Source organism: Ostrea edulis, chromosome 8, assembly GCF_947568905.1.
Source record: "Ostrea edulis chromosome 8, xbOstEdul1.1, whole genome shotgun sequence".
NCBI lineage: Eukaryota > Metazoa > Mollusca > Bivalvia > Ostreida > Ostreidae > Ostrea > Ostrea edulis.
In genome coordinates this window covers 38944862-38963578 of record NC_079171.1, presented here as the reverse complement: position 1 = coordinate 38963578, position 18717 = coordinate 38944862, and the positions used below count along the sequence as shown (strand labels likewise).

General features: G+C 35.9%; 1 protein-coding gene across 1 annotated transcript in view; it reads left to right on the top strand.

Annotated features, from left to right (window-relative positions):
• LOC125662135 (uncharacterized) overlaps positions 1-18066 on the top strand; it is a 39312-nt gene extending 21246 nt beyond the window's left edge. Inside the window, exons 8-12 of the mRNA XM_056147603.1 lie at positions 1963-2290; positions 4346-4491; positions 8764-8860; positions 14046-14210; positions 17180-18066. Coding sequence (XP_056003578.1) covers positions 1963-2290; positions 4346-4491; positions 8764-8860; positions 14046-14210; positions 17180-17427 — 984 coding nt within the window. The 3' untranslated portion in view covers positions 17428-18066. The remainder of the gene's footprint in view (positions 1-1962; positions 2291-4345; positions 4492-8763; positions 8861-14045; positions 14211-17179) is intronic.
• The last annotated feature ends 651 nt before the right edge of the window (positions 18067-18717 follow it).

Sequence of the window (18717 nt, the reverse complement as noted above, 5' to 3'; positions counted from 1 at the left end):
CAATTTTTCAGCAAAACTAAAACTGCTTTAATGTGTTTTAATGAAATATTTTTGCGTAGTTTTCGAATTTGAAAGCGATGAAATTCAAATCTTGCGATATGCATATTTACTTTCGCTATTGTACGCGCCATTATGTGTGCCGTCATATGTGCCCTCATGTTTGAAAACATCTATTAGCCATTTCATAAACAGATTAGATTTAATCGACAAAAAAACCCAATTATCACGTTAACGGTTTGTAAATAACATTGCATTAAGGTGTTCTGTGCCGCTTAAGGGTGTACTAGTTGTCGGTAGAAAGGATTTAGACCAAGTAATTTTCAATGTTTCGAAAGGAGGTATGAGAAATAAGACGCGGGTATGTTTTTGGTGGATCATAAACTTTACCTTTAAAAAACACCCAGACACCTTTGTCCATGTACATTGTAACAACCGCTTCGACAGAGACCCAGATAAACTGCGAGAAACTGGATATATCGAAGCTATAAGCACTGCTAGGCTTACAGCATAATACAGTCAATTCTGGTCTTCAAATTGAATACACACTCGGATCTACTTACCTTCACCTTGTAACATCAAATACAATGTAACCTGTGCTCCCAGTTTCTACCAACTGGAAGATTTGCCAAAAATTTCAAGATACAAAAAATTGAACTTTTAATTAGAAATAATAGAATATTGTATTTTCTAACTTTAAACTGAATTATAAAAGTATGCCTCATTGAACTCGTAACATTTATAGCGCGTCAGTATTACGCCCTGCTACCACTTCCTAACTATGTGCAGATCACAATTTTAAAATAATAATAAGATTGATTTATTAAAATGAAAGATAATGATTTCCACTTTAGATATGATTATTTTAATTGATTTGTGCATTTTCTTCTTTCCGAAATGCACACATGACAGCAGCTAGGCCTAGTTGTCAATAATGTAACGTATCATAATTTGTCTAATCTGAAAATAAATAATAAGTGCACTGTTTAGTTTAGAAAACAGCACCAATTACAGATGTATAAAGGAATACCATTATCAAATAGTATGTATACAGCGACCCATATGAACATTATATACATGCAATATTGCCGATTTCATACTCGCTTTCCTCGCTATATCTGTATTCACTGGTGTCTAAAACAACCCGGGAAATCTGTCAACATCGATTTAAATGTTGTCCATGGTGAAGAAATTTGGCCCCTAAAAGTTGAGTTTTTGATAATATCTCACACTACTTTCCAAAATCAGTTGATCGAAGAAGGGCGCATGTGACGTCACTGTACCACGTGACTGCCTAACTGATTGACGAGACTTTTTGAAATCGGGGATAAGATTTAAATCCGTATTGTGGCTAATTATAGCAATATTTCAACGAACTAACTATTGGAATTAATTACTATTTATAAGCATAAAAAAGACAAAATCCATATGATTCTGTATACTTTGGAAACATGCGATGTATCCATTAACGTTATTAATATACATAATTCAGTTTTAGTAGAAAGCAATCTAATGTGAAAACCCTGCTTTTCTGGAACCCGCGTCTACAGTTTTGCAGTCGACGTGCTAACCTACTAAGCTACTCAGCTAGGTAATGATATTTGAAATGATTAGACAAATATTGCTTATATTTATATTTCCATCCATGTTTCAAAAGGAGGTCAGCCATTATGACGATGTACAGTACCTCCTTAAGAGAATACAGATATTGCCATTATCTACTCAGGTTATTATAGCACACGTATTTATGAATTGTGAATTTGTGTTTGTCATTTGTGAATTGTATTATTCCGGTGACGAATAAATGATTGAAACCTTGTGTATGAAAAATAAATTTGTGAAGTTTACAACTTGTGTCAAATATAGTTATCATCCATACAAAACTACTCACAAACCGGAAAAAGATAACGTTACCAGCATGAATGATAAGCGCCGCTGCGGGCATGCACGGCACTACCGGTGTAGTTATTGTGGGCGTATGCTGACAGACGCTTGCATTATATATATAACGGGATTAAATGGTTGTATGCCTTAAAAATGGATGAAAGCATTAAACACGGTGTTATAGGAATAATTCTAGCGTTTACGTTGGGAGCTGCTTACATTTTCGAGAGGAGATTGAATGATGTTTACAGGGAAGGACTCGCACGTGACAGGGATTTGTCGTTCCTTAAACACAGAAATGAAGACTTCAAAGTGAAAGTAGAAAGTTTGGAAAGTGAACTGTCTTCCTTAAAGACAGTAATGAGAGAATTAGCTGATGAAATAAAAAGAGTGAATAGCACTCCGCCAGGTAAAGACAGACCACTATTACGATTACAATTATACTGTTTTGTTTTTTCATAATTACAAATTCAAAACTGCAAATCAAAATCCCCTCGTGTTACGCTGTTAACCAGTTTGAATATCAACTGTAGATTAAAAATATAGACACTCAAAAAGGCTTCGTCCATGCCATTCAGAAAAACATTCATATTTTGATCATGTTTTAAACGATCCGCGGACTTAACAATATCGATAGCATGGTTTTACGTATAAAGATATATAATGATATATAGTCGGCACACGGACTAACTAGTTACTAATACTTTTACATATGTTAACTAATCATGTTATTTATTCCGTTTTTAAAAGTCACATTTACGGAATAAATGCTATCGTAAAGTCCACGGGTCGAATAACATATCTATTTCTACTAAAATGACATGAGATTTTAGAACAACCTAGGTAACAGGTGTAAATTTTAATGCAAAGAAAATAAACATGAGAGTCTGGAAAACTCAAGGTCAACTCAGTGCAAATAATGCTATACAAAACAAAATACAATATAAAATGACATTTATAGTTTTCAACGTCTCTGGAGTGACACTTCAGTAATATCACATGGGGTAAATGAACGCGGCGGGAAATTATTCTTTTGTTTGAGTGAGGTTAGTATGAATATTAATTACTCGATTGCCATTTAGCTGAAAGGTCGACAAACACCAAGTGACTAAACAAACTGACAATCATTCATTCATACTATCTTACACACTCGTAATCGATTGGCTATGCGCACCAATAGTATTTAAAAATAGAACTCGCTGCAACACACTTATAAAGAACAGCTGTGACACAAATATTAGTTAGATTTGCATGGTGATAGTCACTTTATTCCTCAATTTGGGAAACGTCACGTATAATGTATACTAACCCGGATCTCCGGGGGTGGGGGGTACTGAGGACCTATAAGTAGATACTACGTGACTATCAGTACATGTTTCACACCTTGAACAAAATATTTTTACGTATACAAATTCGCGTGCTAAACCCCCTATGTCCACGAGTCGTGGTTGGGTAATCCTACTATAGTATATATGCTTATTAAACCAATAATCATCAATGATTAATAACAATCAAGGACATGATGACATGTTCTATGAACATGGCGATTCCACTTATTTAGTAAATAATACACAATCGGTCTGGTCCGTTGCATTTTCTCCTTTCCTGTTACACAATGATAATATCTTTCCGACTCCCAACCTCAATATTCTATCATTTAGATAAGATCTCATATCAATATGGCCATGGAGATCCAAGTTAGAATAGGTCCTCGGTACCCCTTGCTTGTTGTAAGAGGCGACTAAATTCTGCGGTCCTTCGGATGAGACTGCAAAAACCGAAGTCCCGTGACACAGCAGGTGTAGAACGATAAAGATCCCTCCTTGCTCGGTGGCCATGTGCGCTGAAGATAGGCCTAAATGTTGCAGCCCTTCACCGGCAATGGTGGTGTCTCATTTTGAGTTAGATTCCTGAGAGTGATGTTAAACAGTATACAATCAATCAATCAAATAAGTAACATTTGATAAATAGCTTATGTACTATTATAGAGATCAGGATTTATACAGTGAAGTATCTTGGCTGGTTCCCTTATCTCGTGTATTCATTCAGTATCCATGTTGTTTGTGTTATGTTACCGAGACAAAATAAACAAAATATTGTTTACATTAAATACTTGTAATGGAAGAAAGTGTCCAATTACAAATTAACTTTCAATCACTGCAAATCTTGCAATTGATTACACTAATTTACAATTGTTTTTCTCATAATTATAGATAGAAATTATGAATTGTGCACCATTTATGACTGAAAACTCCACTCATCTCCTAACGGAATTCAACCGGGAGGAGGGGGGGGGGGGGGCATACAATAATATAACAAAACTCTTTAAAGAAATTGTAATACCATATTTGGTCTCAGTTGAAAAAAGAAAAACAATTAATTTTTCGCTTCTCTTTCAGCATATTCTTTCGCGTAATACGGCCATGGGTTCATAATGTACCACATTTCATTTTCTTTCCTCCAGCTCCAATCAAATTTTACCCAAACTGTATGGAGATTTTGAAATATGAACCAGACATCAAAAGGAAAGATGGGGTATATCAAATATATGTGAATTATCATCTTAAGTCAGTATACTGCGACATGAGTACCGATGGAGGAGGATGGACGGTGAGTTTATACACTATTATCAAGAAAGAAAGATTTGTATTTGTTTTTCGTCTCTTTGGGAATATCTAACTTATGTCCTGAGCTTTATGTGAAATTCCTATAAGAAATTGACGAATATTATCTCTTTATTGTGGCAATATCGGGTTTTCAGGTATCATTCGAAAGCAATAAAGACAAATATAAAAACCAAAATGCGATATTTACTCGTCTAATGCCAAGCGGTTGGAGAAGAAACATTCAATGATTGTTTTCATAAAACGCATCAGATCTGGTGCGTCTGGGGCTAGACTCGGTTTCTCTCGTGATCGGCCCGGTCCGTCATTTCCGTGTCTATTTTCCTTAACTATTGGATTAGATTTGAATTTTCCCAAGATTTCACACATTGTTCACGTTTATCTAATGACCATGCATTCCTCACTCTCGTCTACAGTGTCACACATTTTCTTGAAATTTTCGTACCGCGATACAACCTTCGATTATCTTGCAACGTTTGTCAAACTTAACATTCCCCTTCAAATGTAGCAAGTTTAGATCTAATATTGTCTAGTACATCATCTGATTAAGCAATCATATGTACTCACCATTGTCTAGTCATTATCTGATCCAGCGATTATACACTATATATTTTGTAAAACATCACCTGATCAAGTAATCTTATACTCGGCATTACTCCTCTTAGGCACCTGATCCCACACCTGGTGTGTCCGGGGTCCGTGTTTGCCCAACTATCTATTTTGTATTGCTTGTGGGAGTTATGAGATTGATCACTGTTCGTTATCTTCACCTTGCATCTAGTACATTACCAACAATTTCGTGTTTTTTTTTACTCGACCAACCTGGACTCATTGCTGCGGACCTGGATTTTTTCATACAAAACTCATTTCTAAATTAAAATTTGAAATATTCCGACTTGAGTTAGTTTTTTAATTAAACGCAAAGCCTCTCAAAGGCATGGGAGCTAGTAAAAGGTAGAGCGGGACTTATCCTCAGGACCTCCCAATTGCGAAGCGATCGCTTTACCGCTGCAAGGATGCTACACTGTGGCAAAATTTCACGCGCCAAACATGCACGCTATTGCGACTTCAGTACGTGAAAAAGAGACAACTGTTCCCTGTCCTCCAAAATTGATTCCGCTAAAACTATTAGCATACCTTTGAACCAGCAAATCCCCAAATTTGAGACCAGCGGAATAAAACCGCTATACGGTATATTATATATCTCAGGATTCCTGGACTCCCTTACATGTACCTCAAGGGCTGGTCAAAAACTGTCAAAAATGGTCAATTTTCAAGAATGATCTTCTCTTCAACCGCATATCTGTAAGAAAAAACTAAATACATAGTCATGTAGAACCGGGAGGCCTCTACCAAATTGTAAATTTCATGATCTCCGAGGTAGAGGTTAAGATATTTAGATAATATCTTTTTAATGCTATTGATACTTAATTAGTATTGAACCTGAATGGATATTTAGAAGAAGATAACTATTTACCACAAGTAACAGAACAGGGTCAAATTATCCTAATGATTATTGTCTTTATCATTCAAAATACCTCTCCAGTTTTGCTGATACATGTATTATATTAAAAACATATTTAGGAAAAGCAGAAACCAAACTTGTGATTTCCGTACCCCAAGAGTGGATCAAGTATACCTTTGATATGAATATAGCATTTATTACATTATCGCCTACATATGGTGTTTATACATCTCAGCTGATTCGATACTTAAGAGTTTGTTCTGTGTAGGATCAGTTTTTAAATCGAGGTAAGCTACTGACAAAAAAGTTGATATTACAGGGGTTCAACAATCTTGTTTGATATCAGCATCTCACAAATTCTATGGTCGTTTTAATGATCTAGTTTGCCAATGCAACCTGTCATTCGGTGAAATGCTGTCTGAAGTGTTTCATACCGATTTTTATGCCGTTCTTAGTACACTGATTCTGACTACGGATTACTCCGTTTACCTTATCAAGATTGCCCAACTCTCTATTTTGTATTCCTTATAGGAGTTATGAGATTGAATAATGAATTATCTTCACCTTTTCATAACGTTTTAGTCTTTGATCAGTATGGATTTTTTTCCGAGGAAAATTGTGGTTTTTAAAAGAATACATCTTTTTTTCATATTGCTGCTGAATATTAGAATTAGATATGTAGAACAGGAAAAAAATTTCACGGTCTTCTCTGCACTTTTGGCGAGTGATAGTTTTAAGTAATACACAGGTGTCGGTTGCAGTAACTCAGTGGTAGATCGGACGCTTCCTGACCAGGAGGTTGTAAAGTCGAGTCTTGCTCGTAACATATCTATAGGGGACGCTTGCTCCTCCTAAGCATCTAGTCCCGCCTCTGGTGTGTCCGGGGTGCGTGTTTTTCTAACTCTCTATTTGGCTTTCCTTGTTGGAGTTACTGTTCGTTGTCTACACCTTTCATCGTAAAAATAATCATAGGTATTGATTGCTCATTCGTCAAGCTATAGGCCTTTAGATGTGAGAATCACGGGTCTTTCTAATATTACCTTGAAAACGAAGGTCCCCTGTCACAACAGGCGTTCGTACATTAAACGAATCCTAGCTGCTACGGCCCTCGGTATTAAGCATAGGTACTTCACTTACATCTAGTGACTTATCAATATGAGTAAAAAAAATTTCAAAGGGACGTCAAACAAATGCTACTCAAGTCAGTAGGCCTTTTCGTCTGCATCTTTATAGCGCTCAATGACCATTTTCACAAAAACTCTTACGACTATGATAAAAATTGCCTTTGTCCTTCACTCATTTGAGTACAACCATATCTTGGGTAAGAATGCTAGTTTTCACCTATGTATATCTTTACGTTTTGCTCATTTAGAAATATATGAATGAAAAATTGTAAAAAAAAAAAAAAAAAAAAAAAAAAAATGACTCTTTTAAAATTTTGATCTTAATCGTAAGATTGTTTTGTGCATCTTTAGCGGTCATCAAAACAAACTATTTGTACCACAGCTAGTGAGGTACAATGGTTTTCCTACAATATACATGATTTAAAAGCTCTCATTATTACGTACAATGTTTGTTCACACAATTCATTATTTTTTATTCCAATATCATAATCATTTGTTTTAAAGTTTTGTCAGTGTTGAATCACATTAAAATTCAAAATCATATATCATGGATAGCTAGAGCAAGAGATAATTTCCCCCCATATATTTGCACTGTAGTTACCAATGATTTCATCAGCATCTTTTCGTAGATTTCAAATACTTTATAAAGATCAAAACCACCATACAGTAGAGTGTGTTAGTGTAACGTGGAACGAAAAACGGAACGAATTTTAAGGATTAATCGAACTAAGATAACACACAAAAACCCCGGAAATCAGGAAAATATCCAAATCAAAAATTTTATAATTTGATAAGAAACTGTAAAAAAAAATCTTATCTTAGGATTCTGCACCATGAATTGATTAAGCTATAGTTAAACGTTTGTATAAGAGTTTACAAAGCGTTTTACAAGATTTCGAACTTTCACTTTACACAAATTGATCTCAAGTGAGGCAAAACTTTTATACACAGCATACTCGTTCGCTTTGTAATTTGATATGATACATCAATGTATACTAATCCAGGTGTGGGGCTCAAATCAAATTAAAAGTTTAACTAGTCTAAAAATGTCTCGTTCGATTATAAGCAAGTTCGATTGAGGGGGAAAACCCTGTGTTTGGAGGACAATATTTATTTATTTATTTTATCTTTTTCAATGTTGTTTTCGGGAGAGGTACGTTAAAACGTTCTATTTATTGGATAGGTTCATGAATATCTTTTCTAAAGCTGGCAGTGAGAATAAAGTAATGATATTTGATAGGGGATAAAAATCATAATCCAATTCTTTTTCAGTATATTCATTTTATTGATATTTATGAAACACAATACTGTTATAATTGGGGGAGGGGGGGGGGTTGTTGTCAGAAAACGACGAACAGAAGAGGTGGTATATACAGACGCTTGCTTAATATTGTTCACATTAAGCTATAATGGTTTTAAAATACATATGCATTAATATGAAGCATATAAAACGGTGGATTCCAAGGATGACTATCCGTTTTCTCTGTAGTTTCTGCTTCCTTTGTTCATAATAAGTCTTTTAATTCTACAAAATGCTGATCTCCTCATACCACTATCAATTACAGTATTTTCCATTCTGCGTTCTAGCAACACCTTACATTAGAAACAATTGATTATCTTCATGATAAAAGGCAATATTAGAAATGACCAAGCATACATTTTCTTGAAGGTTATCCAACGGAGGAAAGATGGGTCAACCGATTTTTTCCAGCCATGGAGAGATTATAAACAAGGATTCGGCGATCCGTCTAAGGAATATTGGATTGGTAAGATTACTGGTCTCTTTACTGTTTGTAAGAGCTGTCTTAGGTACCACTACCTCTGTACAAACCCAAACATCCGCAATTGTACCATTGAGCAAAATTAGGCACCTACAAGTAATGCTGTGGAATGCGTGTCCACCTTCACAAAGAATTATTTTAAAAGGGCCTGGGCACGGCTGCTTAAGGTAGCTCCATCTTCACGTGACTTAACAATATCAAGGGTTAAAAGTGGACAAACGTATTAATTTCCACTCAATTTAGCTTAATGAAAGGTGAAGATAACGAACAGTGATCAATGTCATAATTCCTATAAGCAATACAAAATAAAGAGTTGGGCAAACAAGGACCCCTGGACACACCAGAGGTAGGATCAGGTACCTAGGAAGAGAAAGCATCCCCAGTCGACCGGTCACACCCGCCGTGAGCCCTATAATTGATATCCAAAGAAAATATGAATGTTGCTACCTTCAGACATACAAAATCAGAAGTATAGGTCAACATCAGAAAATCACACATTTTCGTAAAAATAAAAAAAAAAGATAAAAACTTGTTAAAATGACACAATTTTGATTTCAACAGTTTAGGAAAATTGCTAATATATAAATATGTAAAAAATACTTCTCATTACCAGCTCGTTAGAGTGATCGCTCTTTGATGACTCTTGTTCGTCATTGATAAGAAAATGCACAAGTCTCGCGAGCAAGTGCGAAATTACTGGGACATATAATCCCCCCCTCCTTTTTAAGAGTTAAAATACATGGAGTATTTTTAAACAAAATAACCATTGGTCAAACTGCATTTTTCAAATATTCTAACACAATCTTATTAAAAATGTTACATGTTTTTAAACTCCACCACACCTATTTTAAAAATTCCAAACAATGATGTTCTCTGTCCTAAATCCATCAATATTTTGTAATTTTCAAAATAGCTTCAATGCAGTTTGGAAACGCATTAGTTGTGTTAATTAGTGTTATAAACGTCTTAAAAAATGTAGTTTGGTATATATATAACTTGTTCTAAAATATGGAAATTGAGGGGTGGGGGGTGGGGTGCGTGTTCGTGTACGATTACCAAGTCCATGCCATATGAACCTGTCCTAATTGTATGATAAAATAGAATGTCTTCATAGTCTGACAGAATAGCTTTAAAAACATATTAATCACATTAATTACAAGAAAAGTTCTTGTGTTGGATGTGAATATAGGTTTTTCCCTTCACAGTTCTTCTTGCGATTGATGCTTTATATCGGTCAGATTTGGCAGATTTAGTACCTGCACTCCCTCACATAGTTTAATAAGTTCGTCTGCTTTCTTGTAAGAATAATCAATTCCTAAATTTGACGTTAGAATTTTAATCAGTGTTGTGGTGTGCAGTCGGTTATATATAATAGCGAGCGAAGCTCGCGTCGCGAAGCAACGCGACGAGCTCGCTTCAATGATTGCGCAATTGAGTCACGTGGTTTGCTCTTCATCAGCTGAAAAATGATGGGGACTACCCATAATGCCTCCGGAAAAATGTCGCCGTCACTGCGGTATACTTCATTGACAATCCCGTAATTAAAATAATTAGATTGTTTAGAAAGTACAATCAACGATTTTAAATTCCAGAAAAGCTTTCTCATAGCTTCAAACGTTTTGTTTTTGCTTGGTTTGAGAGAAGAAAAAAACATTGCAGCTAATATGACGTCACAATTTGTAACTGTTTACACTCACCACGTTATATTTCCCACGTTAAATGAAGAGGCGGATAAAAGTCGGGTTGGAAGATGTTAATGGACATCGCTCGTCTCAACGGTCACACCGTACAACATATTATGTATCTGATACCATAATTTATATTATGTATGCCTAAGTAATGTTTACGTATGTTGTCCCGGTAGCACGACTTTACGCGCCTTTAATTTGAAGAGTTCCACTAATGGAAATGATAAGTATTAATTGTGTATATTAGGGAAATCATTGTGTAATAGACATGCAGTAGAGGAAATACACTTTACCAGCAAAGGAGTTATTGCCCTTGATAACATAAATAATTGACTATGTACGGAAAATATAAACTTTTTCACTATCAATAGCTTAACAGAGATTTTATTTTATCCAGTGAATAAAATTCCTCTGAAAGATATATTTCTATCATGAGCAAAGTTTAATTCATTTTTTTATTTTAATCAATCACACGAGGATCGATCTACCTAAGAGAAAATAAATGTTTAAAACAAAATTAGATGTACCAAACACTAGAAACTTTCTACTTGTGTTAAAATTAACTTGTATATTGGGGAGAAAATCTGCTTTAAACGAATGTTACTAGTGTAGTGTATATTTAAGTTATGCAAACAAAAACGTGACAGGGGCCAGCCTTGTTTACACAACAAAGAATTGAGCTCGGTATCTCGACAATTCACATTCAAAGTTTTGCTGACCATTTGAAATGCTTTAGTTAAGCATTCTAAGCATTAAAATGGAAAAATGGAATTTGAAAATTTTCAACTCGAATTGTGTTCATGCCCCTTTAAAACATCAAACACAATAGCCAGTTACAAGTGGAGAGATGTGCAATGTTTTTGCATGAGCTTCTATATACTTGGTGTGAATTGCATCGTGTAGATTATTAGATTCATATGATTAAATGCTGAATCCTGAGTATCGACACTCATTACATTGCATTACCCCCATACCTAAACTCTTAAATTACATTACCCCCTCACCTAGACCTTTACATTACATCAACCCCTTACCTAAATTCAGAATCCTAACTAGCTGCCTATGCTTTGGATTTCCTTAGTGGAAGAGTAGTGCAGATCCCAAAGAATATATGAATTTGGGGTTAGGAACGGAAATTAAATATATATCAGAAGATATTAATTATACATAGGGACAAAAATTATATATACATAAGGACGGGAATTATATATACAAACATCTCGAAATAAAAGACACCACAGAGTCGTCCACTTCTGCTTCCGAGTTAGAATAGGCCCTCAGTACCCCTTGCTTGTAAGAGGCGACTAAATGGGGCGATCCTTCGGATGAGACCGCAAAAACCGAGGTCCCGTGTCACAGCAGGTGTGGCACGATAAAGATCCTTCCCTGCTTCATGGCCATAAGCGCTGAGCATAGGCCTAAATTCTGCAGCCATTCATTGGCAGTGGTGACGTCTCCATATGAATGATATATTCTCGAGATGGACGTTCAACAATATTCACTCAATCAATCATACTTAGATATCTTGTTAAAAATAGATATTAACGGAAAACTAACAACTCAACTTTATGACAAACGGGATGATTTCAGTTTCTCCACCGTCGACTTCCCATACTTATGTAGCAATATTCCATTATTATCTGTTTATGGTGCTTATATATCTCAACTGATTTGATACGCAAGAGCTTGTTCTGCGTATGGTCAGTTTTTAAATCGAAATAGACTACTGACAAACAAGTTGATGGTGCAGGAGTTTCAACAGTCTCGTTTAAAGTCAGCAGTTTGCAAATTCTGTGGTCGTTATAAAGATCCAGTTTACTAATCCAACCTATTACTGGTTATCAAATGCATCGTCGGCAATCCACGGTTGGTCGCTCTACGTTTACCTACCGTGGGTCACAAGGCCAGTATTTTCGCTGGAAGGTGTGTCTCGGCTTCTATATGCGATTGATCGCTTTACTATTCCTTATTGCGATATTCAACCAATGAAAACGCCCATTATTTCCAGCCCTCGGTAGCATAGAAAAACATAATTTTGACTACGTTTAAGTTGGACAAGTTACTAAACTTTCAGCGAAATGCTTTATCTGCATTATTGAAGCGGAGGATATATTTGTGTCTATAAAGACAGGGGAGGAAACAGCCTGTGTTACCAAGCGTTTACTATCGTACTGCGTATGAGTCTATGTACAGGTCTACATGTTCAGCACGAGTTCGTAATTCCATCATACGAGAGCAATGTGTTTTTTAACAGACTTGGTATTTCATCGGTTTCTATTGGTATGTTAAACTTAATTGCGTATTAAGTACTGCCGTAATTTGTTCCAATTGTGTTGTCGGCACAATTTGAGCCAGTAATTGTAACTTTCGATCTAAAATCTCGTGTAAACACACTTGATGTCTCACCTACGCTAATTACAAAATGACATGTGAACGGGATTGTAAGACCATATCTTAATTCAAATTTGCATTTAAATTTTAAATTGTATCATGCATGACTGATTTTAGTCACGTGCCATGAAGTAGTGATGATAATAAACATACCAGAAGCGGATCCATAATTTTCCGAAAAGGGGGGAGGGGGGCACATGTACAGTATTAGTTAAACTAATCAGCCATTTTGGGTGCCAAATCTGGAGTTTTCATCAATAAATCTTTGATAATGGCACAACAAAACACACACACTGTCATGGGCGCCGCCATTACAGTTGTCACTTTGAGTACCGGGAATATTTACAGCGATTCCCATTGGTCCTCGATATGTCACTTAAGATCTCGCATTTTAATGAGTTATGCGAAAATATCGGCCTTGTGACCCTAGGTAAACATAGAGCGACCGACAGTGAGTTTCCGACGATGGGTCAAATTCTGTCTGACGGGTTTCATACCGATTGTTAGACTGCTCAATATGAAACACGTCAAGAACTGTTTAACAATCGGTATGAAACACGTCAGACAGCATTTAACCTAATGCTAGGTTCTATTGACGAACTAGATCGTTATTCCAAAAACCTAGTATGAAATTGAGTTTTGGAAATCAAAGGGAGATATAGAAGTACATTGTCGTAAATCTCCCATTATCTTACTGTGTTGAATTATCATAATTAGCATACTTTTCCTGTAGCGGGTGACTGTAGTTGTTATATGACTTACGGCCCATATGTTATGACCGGTCATACTTACTCCTCCTGGGTACCTGACCTCATATTTGGTGAATCCAGGGGTCCGTGTTGCCCTACCCTTGATTTTGTGTTATTTACAGGAGTTATGAGATTGATCACTGTTTGTTATATTACTTTTGATTCAAAGAAAACATAGATATGCAACTATGAACAACAGATATATGAAGTGCAGTTGTCATCCTTTATTTGAACAAAATACTGAATCCTTTTCATCCAAGCATACGTTCTTCAAAATCGACCCAGTTCTTGTGGAGAAGTCTACACTATGAGTCTTATACTGACGTACATTTTCTTTGAAAGGAAATGATGCAATCCATGATTTGACGAAAACGACGCGCCAGGAACTCCGGGTTGACCTCCAAAGATTTGACGGGGACAAAGCGTATGCCCTGTATTCTAGATTTGAGGTCGGTGATGAGATCAGCGGATACAAACTCTCGGTGGGGGGTTATTCCGGAACAGCTGGTAAGTCAATGAAATACCGTTATCACACTAGTGAGACAAGATTTGTTTTACATTGAATCGACATAGAATAAATTTTACAGATCAGAGGTAAATCAAAATGTTTCATTGTTTAATGAACAGTGAAAGTATTGTTTCATAATTCTACATGATTAGTAAATATCGTGAAATTAATTAAAAATCTACTTTCGTTTTCGATCAACTACCCTGAAATAGCAAAAATGAGGGGAAAGTGGTGGATGCGCTTTGTCGGATCAAAGCCAGTTTTCAAAAATGACAAATTGAGATAATATCATATGAAGTAAATCTGTTGTTTGTCGATGTTGGACGTTTTTTGTTTGTTTGTTTGTTTTTGTTTTTTTACAGAAGAAATAAGTTTAGGTATTTCTTGACTAAATAAAATATGCCTGTTCGTTTCTTTAATCTGTGAATTTAGTCTTGAATCAGCCTTATGGAAATTTCTATAACGAACCGCTCAGAATAAGGCAACGTCATATCCGCTTAGGTATACATTCAATTGCACATTATCGGGTCTTCTCGACAAGCCGAAAAACAACCCGAGAAGTTGCGATTGCTATACAATAGGATCAGCAGAAAATTGTGAGGGTTCAATGTTCGTTATACTTATAATAATTTTGACTAGGCCCATATTCATCATTGTATAAAGATTTATAATTATAGTACTTATACACATCTTATTCAACCTGGGGTTGTACTTTGGACGAACCCGCAAAAAAACTTAGGCCCCGTGTCACAGCAGGTGTGGCACGATAAAGACCCTCATTGCTCATAGTCCGTAAGCGCCGAACATAGGCCTAAGTTTTGCAGCATTTCGCAGGCAATAGTGACGTCTCCATATGAGTGAAAAAGTTTCAAGTGGGACGTTAAAAAATAAACAATTAATCTATCTCATTCAACAAAGGACACCCCCTCCAAAGACTAACGATCTGACACATCGATACATCTTTGAAGAAGATATTCATTTGATATTTTCCCTGTTCCTAATTTCTTCCGTGATTGTAAAAGTCACTGTTACGACTTTTTGTAATGATTCATTAACAGTTGTTTATATGTACAAACAGTTTTGTGATGACAAAGATCTTGAAAATAAGCAATAAGTAAAAAACTATCGAATATATTACATATCAAATGGTACGGGACTGTTCTGGGAAGTTTGCGCCATAAAACTTTAAAGTTCAAACATTTCACCGAAATTAGGTTATACACTACCTAGGAATATCCAAGAAATCAGGCCATTGTTTACAATACACATGTAGGAGTTTTTCTGCTTGTCATTCATATAGTGCATTATGTTTTCCATGATTGCGTTTGACGAAAAGAAACCACGTGTATTCATAATTTTGCCCATAAATTGTCGCACTGGATAAAAAACTATCGTTATGAACACAATCGCAATATTGAGTTTCAAATTTTGAAATTATGAACGACCGCTCATTTTGTCTTTGGTTAATTATTCGGCAAGACATATTACAATTGCATTCGTAAAATCGTTATCTGATTTTCAGTACGGAGAGATCATGCATGTTACATAAGGGGCATTTAATTTGGAGCTCCAAGTGACCTTCGAATTATCAAGTTTTATTTACTGTATATGATATCAATAAATATAACTTAACTAATCCACACAATATTAAAAAATTCTTCTTTAATTCATCTAAATTAAAGATACCGTTCATTCAATTCATGCATTTAAAAAGTCCTTCCTCTATGCAATATTTCTTGAATGTGATGATTTGCGCGGGGTTTCATCTAGTATATATATATATATATATATATATATATAAAGCACAGAAAAATTCACTTTGGATACCCACTTCCGCCCCTATCCGGGATTGAACTCACGACCTGCAAAACCAAATCTCCTAACAGCATGTAACCAGCGCACTAGACCGCTCGACCATCCGCTCGACTATCTAGGCATGTCAAAAACTTGCTTTCGATGACGATGAAATTCTCGCCACGCTGTCACATGCTACACGGTCATTAAGAATGGAAATGGGATACAGTTATTTAACGTACATTTAAGAGGATCATACATAATACACATTGCATTCGAAATATTTTTATATATAAAGCACGGAAATAGCGATGAACTCTTAAATGAACATAACTGCCTTAAGTGAAGATATATTTAATATAAAGCACAGAAAAATTCACTTTGGATACCCACTTCCGCCCTTATCCTATATATTCAAGGTCGGATCCAGAAGGAGGGTGTCCAGGGGAATGCCCCTTTCTGCGAACCAAAAAATTTAAAAGTTATTCGATTTTAACGAGCTTTGAGTCAAAATGATATGAAAGTTGGATACTTGCATCATTCAAATTTATCAACATCAGTACCTCATTTAATTCTACGATAAATAAGACCACTGATATATATTTGTGATATTTTCGTCATGTACTACCATTACTTAAGAATTCTTAAACAGTATATGTAACATAAAAGTTTTGTTTAAGAAGTAGACAATTTGAAATTCAAAACAAAAGTGCCAGGAAATGTTCAGAATGTAGGAGTTTGCATCATTTCACCCCAGAGCTTTTAGGGCCCTAGGTGGCACCCAGTGTATTGGATTGGGAGTAACTTTCTTTTCTCTCTTTATTTTTTCCATTGCGAAATAAAATCTGAGTATGAAAGGTGTAATGACTAGAACTTAGGAAACAATTAGAAAATAAACTAAACATTTTCATGTATAAAAGACAATCGCCCCCTAAGATGTTATGTACACCAGTAAAGGGAAATGGGGGTAGGGTTGGGTAGGGTTGGGGTTTGCAGAATTTATAATTATAATGTTATACATGTAATACACTGTAAACAGCGGTAGTTGTCAAACACGATTTATATTGAAATTGATGATTACCAAACCCGCGGTGTTGAACGATACAACGGTGACATCTAAGGTTTGGTAGTTGTTATTGAATTTCATTCAGAATGTTTCCTTGTCCTGTACCAGGTGACGGTTTGGCTTATCATAATGGAATGAAATTCTCTACACACGACCACGATAACGACTTGTTTGACCACGGTAACTGTGCAGAAGGGTATCAAGCAGCCTGGTGGTACGGAGTGTGTTATCTCTCAAACCTGAATGGAAGGTACACCGGGTTCGCTATGGCTGTTGAAGGACTCATTGAATGGAGAGTTTGGAAAACTGGTAAAGCTCTTAAAGGGAAAATGATGATGATAAGGCCCAAAGGTTAAGATCAATGAAATGCAAGAACTGACATATTTGTGTTTCTATATATTTAACCTCTACATGTTTATGCCTATATTATGTAATATACATTCTCTCATAATTTAATTTGGAAGCATTGCCTATAAATAGATGCGAGATTATGTATATACCGGATAATTGTCTATAAATAGATATGTGATTCTGCATAAACATGGTAATCGTTTATAATTAGATTCTGTATTTATAGGGTAATTGTCTATGATTGGATATGAAATTCTGTATTTAACGGACTCTGGCCTAAAATGTTTTTGTCCAAACTATTTTTTTCTAATATAAAATCAATCTTTAGTGCGATTTGAAAAGAAATGGTGGCTTTGATATCAAAATCAATGAATATGAGTTAATTTATTTGAAAAGTTGTTGATAATCACATTGGTAACGAGATTTAAAGGATATGGTTTAAAATATCCATTCACAAAAAGGACCAGCGAAAGGTGGTATGGAAACATCAACATACTATCGATTATACTTGTTGCAACTTTTCTCCATTTTGCAATTTGTTTTTAAGGGAATTATAAATGCGCCTGAAATGGGTATCTATGCCATTACGTATTTGGATCCGATCATTATTAACACATAATATGAATAAACATGAGGAAATTGAATTAGTTTACAATGCAACAACCAATATTACGAAACGAAACTTTGCATGAGTATTTCTCGCAAATGATTGCAATGTACAAACATATTTTCATTTTAAAGCCAATGCAGGAATTCCATGACTATCCGTAGAGCAAATACCATCATTGTGTGACTCTAGCATTGGTCAAATCTCGAGAGAGCCAATGCCAACTCTCAAAGGTAAATGCAAGAATTAAGCCACTCAAGAGCCAATGCAGGCATTGGGCCACTCTGTCAAGAGCCAATGCAGGCATTGGGCCACTCTCAAGAGCCAATGCAGGCATCGGGCCACTCTCTCAAGAGCCAATGCAGGCATTGGACAACTCTCCCAAGAGCCAATTCAGGCATCGGGCCACTCTCTCAAGAGCCAATGAAGGCATTGGACCACTCTCCCAAGAGCCAATGCAGGCATCGGACCACTCTCTCAAGAGTCAATACAGGCATTGGGCCACTCTGTCAATAGCCAATGCAGGCATTGGATCACTCACTCAAGAGTCAATGCAGGCATTGGGCCGCTCTGTCAAGAGCCAATGCAGGGATTGGATCACTCACTCAAGAGCCAATGCAGGCATTGGGCCACTTTTTTAAGAGGCAGTACATGCATTGAATCCTTCTTTCAAGAGTCAATGCTGGCA